The sequence below is a fragment of the Neoarius graeffei genome, chromosome 11 (assembly GCF_027579695.1).
Source record: "Neoarius graeffei isolate fNeoGra1 chromosome 11, fNeoGra1.pri, whole genome shotgun sequence".
Taxonomy (NCBI): domain Eukaryota; kingdom Metazoa; phylum Chordata; class Actinopteri; order Siluriformes; family Ariidae; genus Neoarius; species Neoarius graeffei.
The window spans coordinates 1,035,671-1,045,482 of NC_083579.1; the positions used below are offsets into that span (position 1 = coordinate 1,035,671).

Here is a 9,812-nt window from a genome sequence, read left to right on the forward strand (position 1 = left end):
GTCCAAAGACATGCAGGTTAGGTTAACTGGTGACTCTAAATTGAGCGTAGGTGTGAATGTGAGTGTGAATGGTTGTCTGTGTCTATGTGTCAGCCCTGTGATGACCTGGCGACTCGTCCAGGGTGAACCCCGCCTTTCGCCCGTACTCAGCTGGGATAGGATCCAGCTCACCTGCGACCCTGTAGAACAGGATAAAGCGGCTACAGATAATAGTAGAGGACCTGGGTTAGATATGTATGTATGCACATAATTCAGGAGAGGATAACTCAACTGTTATAGGCTAATTTGAACCCAAGGAACAACTTGGGCTGTGTGTCAAAATCACTATCCAGGGTGAACAGGCCAAAAATTACCAATCCAAGATGGCTGCCAGTAGCCATACTGAAAATATCAATTTTTGAACCACTCACCACAGACGTATGTCCAATACCTCATTTTATGGGTTTTTGGGGATGGGGAATCCATTAGTGACATCAGTTTCACGATTGAAATGCATGATTCAAAGGCAAGGTTAGAAAAAAATTGGCCAAAATTGCAGTTTCACAGAAAATTTGAGAAAAACAGAATAACCCTCCCTCAAACATGAAATCATGGAATTGGGAGACCTACAGATATAATTTAGGAGAGTATAAGAAAGCAAGCATTTGATTAATATTAAGAAATTGCATTTTCAGTCATACTATGATGATCAATGGAATGTTAACTTAAAGTGAAAAATACAAAACAAAACTTCTTACTTTAGTAGGCAGCAATATCTTGAGAGCCTAAATGTTTAACAGCCATCAATACAACTTTTAACATCACATTATTACTGTTTATGTGTCACATAAACCAGGGTTAGGAACATGAAGAGTAACACAATAATAATACCATAACACCGGCAGCCATCTTGGATTGGTCATTTTCAGGCTGTTGGCCCTGGGTAGTGATTTTGGCACACATGCCAGGTTGTTCCTTGGGGTCAAATTAGCCTTTAACAGTTGAGTTATTCTCTCCTAAATTATGTGCATACATATCTAACCCAGGTCCTAGACTATAATGGATGGATGGATTTATATTAAATACCTCTATAATTTTTGGATGTATTGTTCTAAATCTATTATTGTATTGTGAAAATAATATATGTGCAAATATATATGCCCTTATTAATTTTAGGCCATAGAAATGAATTATGGGGCGGCACAGTGGTGTAGTGGTTAGCGCTGTCGCCTCACAGCAAGAAGGTCCGGGTTCGAGCCCCAGGGCCGGCGAGGGCCTTTCTGTGTGGAGTTTGCATGTTCTCCCCGTGTCCGCGTGGGTTTCCTCCGGGTGCTCCGGTTTCCCCCACAGTCCAAAGACATGCAGGTTAGGTTAACTGGTGACTCTAAATTGAGCGTAGGTGTGAATGTGAGTGTGAATGGTTGTCTGTGTCTATGTGTCAGCCCTGTGATGACCTGGCGACTTGTCCAGGGTGAACCCCGCCTTTCGCCCGTAGTCAGCTGGGATAGGATCCAGCTTGCCTGCGACCCTGTAGAAGGATAAAGCGGCTAGAGATAATGAGAGAGATGAGAAATGAATTATAATTACAAGGACCAATATTCATTTTTGGATCTTTATTACTGTATTTACAGTGCCATCCACAGTTAATGCCACCCCTTGTAAATATTCACAGAAAGGGTTAAAAATTGTGGCACATACGTTTTTGTTGAAAATAATTATTTCTTGACGAGGGATTTGTTTTTTCTCTGAATGAATGTATTTCAATTAAAGGTTGGATTTTTCTCATTGTATCAGTGTGAGATGAGGCGACTTCACCAAAAGGTGGATTTTTTCCCCTCATCCTTTTTGCTGATCTTTACAAGGGGTGCCAATAATTATGGAGGGCACTGTGTATTAGAAATACCACTTTACTCTCGTCCATTATATATTATTGTTTAAATATATAGATAGATATTACTTAAGTAAATTGGATTAAAAATTATTTATATATTACTTTCCATTTATTTCCAAATTTTCAAAAAGTCATGGGTTTGGATTTTTAAATGTTATTGAATTTAATTAATTTTTAAATACCACTTTCTGAAGTTTACAAACGTGATTTATAGAACAATTATAACCAATTTAAATATAAAAAAAACATTATACAAAAGTTAAAATGTAGTTTGCTGTAGAATATCGATTCGTTACTTATTATTGATTATTAATTAAATATATTTGTGTAATTTCTCTCCCTAACCAATAGATGTCGCTTTAATTCTCCTCATGTCCTCTCCGTGTGTGTTTGCTGTGCAGAAGAGCCGCTCGGGCTGAATCCCTAATGGAGCGCTGTTTGATAAAACGTGCACTACGTAGGGCCGAGAGCGGCAGTCATTTGTTCCCTCGCTAGTGCGCGTGTGTAGGGAGTCAGGACGCGATTGTGAACTCAGCCGCCGGCGTCGCTCCATTCAAAATGGCGCGTGTGTGTTAGCGCGCGCGGTGGAGCGAAGCTGCAGTGGGCGGAGAGGGGGCGTGGGCGGAGAGGGGGCGCGCGCGGTCGGTCGGTCATCAGCCGCGGCTTCGGTTTCCGCGGAGTATTTCCGCTTCCGCGAGGTGAAGCAGGAAAGCGGCGAGCTGTTCCGCTGAGCCTGTGTGTGTGTGTGTGTGTGTGTGGGGTGTAAAATGAGCCCCCGCGGCGGAAACGGAGACATAAAGCGGGTTAATCCTCACAGGCGGCCGGCGGTCACGCGCATGTCCTGTATTTGCGCTTCCGGGTTCGGACCGTGATGGAGATGGACCGAGAGGACGGTACCGAGCTCGTCCTGTCTTTCGCTCTGGATGTCGGTGACAACCGAGCCGCAGGGTCTAAAGCAGCTCCTCAGAGTTCCCACAGGAACCGCGGGTTTCAGGCCCCGCCCACATCCGCCCAGCACTCAGCGGGAGTCCGGGTCACTTCCGGGGGAACCGAGCTCAACGGGTTTCCAGAACCTGACGGTGGGGTTGAGCTGAGTCTGCAACCAGAGGATGGGGAATCCAAACCAGGCACATCTGGACACATCAGGACGCCAGGTGGAGAAACCGGTCCCAACCTCAGTCAGCACAGAGCTCTCGGTTGTTCCGGTGTTCACCTGACAGCATCGGGACTCCGAAACTCAGCAAACGGGGAAGAAGGGGTGGATCTTTTCGGATTCCATGCCGGTGGCGGAACCAATCTGATCACATCTGGAGAAACATCAGATACTCGACGAAACCACTCCAGACGGTTCGTATCTGGCGAAGCAGCTTGCGCTCATGGACATGATGGTCCCCTGACTGCATCTGGACACACAAACACGTTAGATGCAGATGTTTGGGAATTCCGTGTCAATACATTTGTGATTGGAGAATCCAGTGGCAATCAAACCACATCTGCAGAAATATCAGGTGATCGAGGAGCCAACACAAGCTGGGATATAACTGCGAGTGAAACCGATGGCGGTCTGACGGCATCTCGACCCGGAACCACATCAGATGGAGAACGTGCAAATATCTGGGAATTTCATGGCCATCCAGCTGTGATTGGAGAAATCATCAGTACCGGGAAAACCAGTGGTAATCAGACAACATCTGGAGAAATAACGGGCTGGGCCCATGTCAGTCCAGTTGCTTTAGTAGAAACATCAGGCCCCAGGGAATCCAGTGCTGTATCTCAAGAAACGGTAAGTATCAGGGGGACTGTTTGCGGAACCAGTTTGCCTGCATTTGGGGAAACGGACGTTTCCAGATGCACCCAGGTCAGCTCGGCTGTCGCAGAGGAAACTTCACAAACTGGTGAAACCGACGCTAGTCCAAGTGTAACTCATGAAATGGTGGATGTTGGAGGAACCAGTGCTAGTTTGTCTACATCTGGAGAAACAGCGTGTACCAGGAAAACCAGTCCTGGCCCAGTTGTAGCTGGAATCAGTGGGAGCCTGACCACATGTGGAAACGTAAATACATCAGATGTCAAAACAGCAGCAACCTTCAGTGGAGATCCCACAAGTTTGAGGGAAAGCGCTGTGAGCCAAGTCGAAGCTGGACCCACCGACACGCTGCTGCTTGTGGACGGCGCGTCACCTCGGGATCAGGTTTCTGGGAATCTCCATCTGGGAAACGATGCGATGAAAGCCAAGTTTGCGATCAGGGAAAATCCAGACTGTCCACGGGTTTGTGTCGGGACGTGTCCGAGTTCCTGGCATACGGAATTAGAGATGAAAATACCCAACGGAGACGTGAACTGTGACAAATTACAGATGGACAGAATTCAGTGTGAAGGAACGTTTACAAGCAAAGCTCTAGACAAAGGTGTCCGGGTGGGAAATTGTGGATATTTGGTTATAAACCAAAGAACCATTTCAAGAACCTCCTCCATCCCTGTTTATTCCATCAGGGAGCCGTGGAGCACCACAGAACGGCAACAGGAATTGAGAAGCACCTCAGATCTTGGACCCAAAACCATCTCGGACTTCTCAAAACTTTCTCTAGCTAACGTTAATGAAGATGTGAGCAACCAGGAGATTGAACCGCGACCAGACTACAGTGTAGACTTTAGCGACGGTGTTGGTGTGGCGAGACCGCGGACTCTGAGGACTAACCTCGGGCCGGGGAAGGTGGTGTCATGGAGCTGTGACTCCACCCCCTTGAACGATGACGACGCTGGTTATTTCGTAGATGATGGAGACATGGATGTTATTATGAACAGCGTGGAGCTCGGCCGGCGACGGAGCGCTCCTGATAAACTCCAGAAGAGCAAACGTGTCGATCCTGAACCTTCAGCCGAGCAGACGGTGAACAGGAGGCCCGGTTTCACTGATTTCCTCACGAGGTACGAACAAAAGGCGCGACAATTACATCAGCAATCAAAAATAACGTGTGAGTATAGAAACTTTGAGTCTCGCAGCTCTAGTGGGGGAAAAAACGAGAAATCAGGAGTGAAACCTTAAATATTTCCTCAAATCCTTCTTTAAAACAGCTGTTGTTACGTTTCCCGTTCTTACGGGTCGGCCTGGTGTTAACGGACCGTCGTTTTATTTAAAATGAAATATTCAAACAATTAAAACAATATTATAGAATCACAGTTCAGCAGAATAAAAAAAAAATCTCACTTTCAGGATAAATCACATGGCAATAATAATAATTTATTATTATTATTATTATTATTATTGTGTTATGTATAAATATATAACAATTTCAATAAATTCATGACAATCAAAGCTATAACAAAAGAAACATGGCAATAAACACAAAATAGGTTCATTGTTTTTTCAATAAATATTTATAATTGTTAGTTCTAATATCAGGAAAAAATGCAGCAATAAAATATTAAAAGTAAAATAATACAGCAATAAAAAGGTGTGGAATAAACAATAAAACAAAGTGATAAAATCAGGGCACAAATACAACAGTAATGTATAAAGTAACAATTTTTAAATATATAAAATTTCTAATAAAAATGTCACTACTACTACTAATAATAATAATAATAATAATAATAATGACAATTTCAAAAATATTAAGTTCAAGCCACAAATGCAACAGTAAATAAAGATATATATATATATATATATATATATATATATATATATATATATATATATATATATTAAAAAATACTGCTTAAATTAAAAGTTGAATATTTGATTATTAATGATTTAATTAACATACATGTGTATAAATGATGTGTAACTGATGCTTTAGGTTATAGTTCTCATTTTTAAAAAAAAAAGATTTTAGTTGAAGAGGAGAAAGCAGCACAACATTTATTTAAACTGAGTGAATATAGAAACAGGTTTCACTTTCACAGCTCTGTGGTTTTAAAGCAGCAATCTGTGGTTATTAACGGGTCATGTTCACCTCTTATCTGATTAATTCTGAATCTAATCTGAATCTTCACTTCCTGTAGGGGTTGTGTATAATATTACTCATTACTTCCTGGTTTGCAGGTTGACGTGTGTGTGTGTGTGTGTGTGAAACTTCCTGTATTGTGTTTTTTAGTGTGTAGATTAGATCAGTGGTCTGTGATATTAATAACAAACACTTGAGTGGTGTAGTATTCAAAACCTTCAGCCACACCTTAATGTTGGGCATCTTTAATTTAAAATAAACTTAATTTATCAAAAGAAAGTGAAATTTTAACCTGAAGTGACGACGCTAATGTAGCTAGTCTTCTTTCAGTGCTTGAGCCACACCCACCAATCAGAGAAGTGGCTGTTACTATGGCGATACGTGGCTCATGAATCAATTTCATGACATCTTTCACTGTGGAAGTGTGTGTGTGTGTGTGTGTGTGTAACGGAGTGTATCAGTATAAATTATAACGTATTGGAGCGAGTACCGGTAGATTAATGTCTATAAACCTGTGTGGATCGGCTGCAGTACTGTTAGAGCTGCTGTTATAGAACATTAATCAACTCTTTCTGACCAATCAGAGCACGGAGCGTGACAGCGCTGTGAGATGTTGAGCAGGTGTAGAACACACCTCAGTGTTTCATGGGTGTGTTGAGTTTCTGTTTCTCATCTCCGTCTCCACAGAAGTCTGTTTTCCTGGAAAGAGTCGAAGGCCACGGCAGCTGCATCCGGGTGGAGATTATTTGGGAAAATGTCTCCCAGAGGAAACGGGAAAGACTCCGGAATCCCGCAGCAGGTGAGGAGGCACAGGGGCTGGAGCACACCGAGGGATCGAGGGACGTCATGGTGCTGTGGGTTTATGGAGGTGATGTGGATCTGAGAGTCGGGGTGTGAGCTCCAGAAAGGGCCACAGGGTGTGGGGATGAGAAGAGAGGTGTGTGTGTGTGTGTGTGTGTGTGTGTGTGCGCATATTTTACTTTCATACAGGTGTGAGTGAGTGTCTGGACTGAAGCTCACCCAACACACACCACATACATGAGCAATAATATGAACATTAATGGGTTTTTGGGAGGAATTTCAGCCTTTATTCATCACATGTACATTAGAGCACAGTGAAACCCTTCCTCTGCATTTCACCCATCTGGGGATGTGAACACACACACACACACACACACACACACACACACACACACACACACACACACACACACTAATCTTTAGGTCATGGCTTAATGTTTATATGATAAACTTTAATATAATTAAGATTAACCTGAACATTAACATTATCATTAGTTTGAAATGTAATATTAAAATGAACTTTTAACCTGAATATGAATGTTAATATGAGCGTGTGTTGGGGGCTTTGTGCTTCTGCAACCCACTTGGATTCTGAATCACTCCACGCAGTCCACAGGTGTCTCTCTGTATTCCACACACACACACACACACACACACACACACCGAGAGAGAGCGCTCATCATTCAGAAAGCTTTTTTGTTTGTTTTATTTTTAAATCTCTAAAATGAACAGAACAGAATTAAAGAGTGGTCTCGTTACCTTTGTCCAGAATGAGGATGTTTTGGAAGCACACACACTCGATAAATATTTTGAAATGTTTATAATAAGAGCATTATGAATATTAAATGCCGGTTTATTGTATTACTGATTTGTTCATCATGTTCCTCGCTCTCTGTCGTTGTGTTTTAGCGTCTGTGACTCTGCAGGTCTGTGTATATTCATGGCTCGTGTGTTATTAATGAGGATGGAGACGTCATTAATGTAACTACAGGCATTAAATCTAATGAAAAGGTTGATTAGTGTAAACGTGTATAATCATTGAATATGACACGCACAAGCTGGCAGCCTCAGCACATGACCACGCCCTAAACAAAAATATAAACAGTGAACGCCCTGTAACTCTGACGTGATGGAGGCGATGATGTGTTTACACAGTTGGAGTCACACCTGATGATCGAACCACAGGGATGTGACCTCAGCACACTTCGGGACATTCCTCATCCTGAAAACACGGAATTATAACCAGACACAGTGTTAAAAATACACTCAAAATATCTGTGTGTGTGTGTGTGTGTGTGTGTGTGTTTCTCCTCCCAGACTGAGACAGTGAGACATAGGAAACTGGAGTTTGAGCCTCTCTCCACGACGGGCCTCATTCTGGAGGACAGACCTGCGTAAGACTCCTTTACACCTGAAACTTTTTTTTTTAACTTTATAAATATTAAACATTTTCAGTGAAATTAACCCAAAGTGTTTACTGCCATAAAACAGCGAGTCACAAAACAAACAGAGAAGAAAACTGGGCCGAACTCCACAGTAATGTTGCGGCGCTGTCGTGTGTGTGTGTGTGTGTGTGTGTGTGTGTGTGTGTGTGTGTGTGTGTGTGCCTCAGGAACCTGCCGGCAAAGTGTGAGGAGGAAGCTCAGAGACACAGACAGCAGTACAGTGAGATGATGGCAGGAGCCAAGAGGAGGGGTGAGGACACGCCACTCCCGCTGTCTGGACTCTACACACTCCACACTGTCTCACACCGCCCCATCAGGACACGCCTCTGGAACATGAGCACGTCCACTAGGGGCAGTGTCTCACACCACAAACCCAGAATGTACAGGAATGAGAAGAGTCAGCCTTGTGGTTCCGAGCTTCTCATTTCCTTTCCTCAGTTTGTATTAGTGTGATGGTTGGAGTAGACTGTGTTGTGATTCTGATTTCCCTCCCTCCCTCCCTCCTCTCGTCCGTGCTCAGAGCTGAAAGAGGCTCAGCGGAAAAAGAAGCAGATGAAGGAGAGACACCGGCAGGAGGAGAGCATCGCTCGTGCTGTGGTCATCTGGAACACGGAGATCCTGCCCAACTGGGGGAACGTGTGAGTGCGCTCGTTTATTTATCTGGGGGAACGTGTGAGTGCGCTCGTTTATTTATCTGGGGGAACGTGTGAGTGCGCTCGTTTATTTATCTGGGGGAACGTGTGAGTGCGCTCGTTTATTTATCTGGGGGAACGTGTGAGTGCGCTCGTTTATTTATCTGGGGGAACGTGTGAGTGCGCTCGTTTATTTATCTGGGGGAACGTGTGAGTGCGCTCGTTTATTTATCTGGGGGAACGTGTGAGTGCGCTCGTTTATTTATCTGGGGGAACGTGTGAGTGCGCTCGTTTATTTATCTGGGGGAACGTGTGAGTGCGCTCGTTTATTTATCTGGGGGAACGTGTGAGTGCGCTCGTTTATTTATCTGGGGGAACGTGTGAGTGCGCTCGTTTATTTATCTGGGGGAACGTGTGAGTGCGCTCGTTTATTTATCTGGGGGAACGTGTGAGTGCGCTCGTTTATTTATCTGGGGGAACGTGTGAGTGCGCTCGTTTATTTATCTGGGGGAACGTGTGAGTGCGCTCGTTTATTTATCTGGGGGAACGTGTGAGTGCGCTCGTTTATTTATCTGGGGGAACGTGTGAGTGCGCTCGTTTATTTATCTGGGGGAACGTGTGAGTGCGCTCGTTTATTTATCTGGGGGAACGTGTGAGTGCGCTCGTTTATTTATCTGGGGGAACGTGTGAGTGCGCTCGTTTATTTATCTGGGGGAACGTGTGAGTGCGCTCGTTTATTTATCTGGGGGAACGTGTGAGTGCGCTCGTTTATTTATCTGGGGGAACGTGTGAGTGCGCTCGTTTATTTATCTGGGGGAACGTGTGAGTGCGCTCGTTTATTTATCTGGGGGAACGTGTGAGTGCGCTCGTTTATCTGGTGTCTGTAAACTAAATCACTGAGTGACGGAGTGTTTATTTTTTTGTTGATTATTTCCCTCTAACAGCGTGTCCCCAAGTGTTTTATTCCTCTTGTACCTCAGCAACCTCCCAACAGTGCATTAATATAAACCTGTGCTGTCGTCAGAGCTGCTGTTCTAGAGAATTAATCAACACCTTCTGACCAATCAGAGTGCAGAATCGGACAGCACTAAGCAGTCTGATGTGAGCTACTTTCTAA

At 43.9% G+C, this 9,812-nt stretch overlaps 1 protein-coding gene across 5 annotated transcripts in view; it reads left to right on the forward strand.

Annotated features, from left to right (window-relative positions):
• Positions 1-2,499: 2,499 nt before the first annotated feature.
• The window catches only part of tbc1d12a (TBC1 domain family, member 12a), a 14,545-nt gene continuing 7,232 nt past the window's right edge, over positions 2,500-9,812 (forward strand). For 4 of the 5 annotated variants that reach the window (XM_060933204.1, XM_060933208.1, XM_060933206.1 and 1 more), the window contains exons 1-5: positions 2,500-4,798; positions 6,505-6,616; positions 7,936-8,012; positions 8,231-8,313; positions 8,584-8,701. In XM_060933204.1, the coding sequence (XP_060789187.1) occupies positions 2,742-4,798; positions 6,505-6,616; positions 7,936-8,012; positions 8,231-8,313; positions 8,584-8,701 (2,447 nt within the window). In that variant the 5' untranslated portion in view covers positions 2,500-2,741. Of the gene's footprint in view, positions 4,846-6,504; positions 6,617-7,935; positions 8,013-8,230; positions 8,314-8,583; positions 8,702-9,812 lie in introns of all 5 variants that reach the window. The other variant, XM_060933209.1, reaches the window with a different exon arrangement.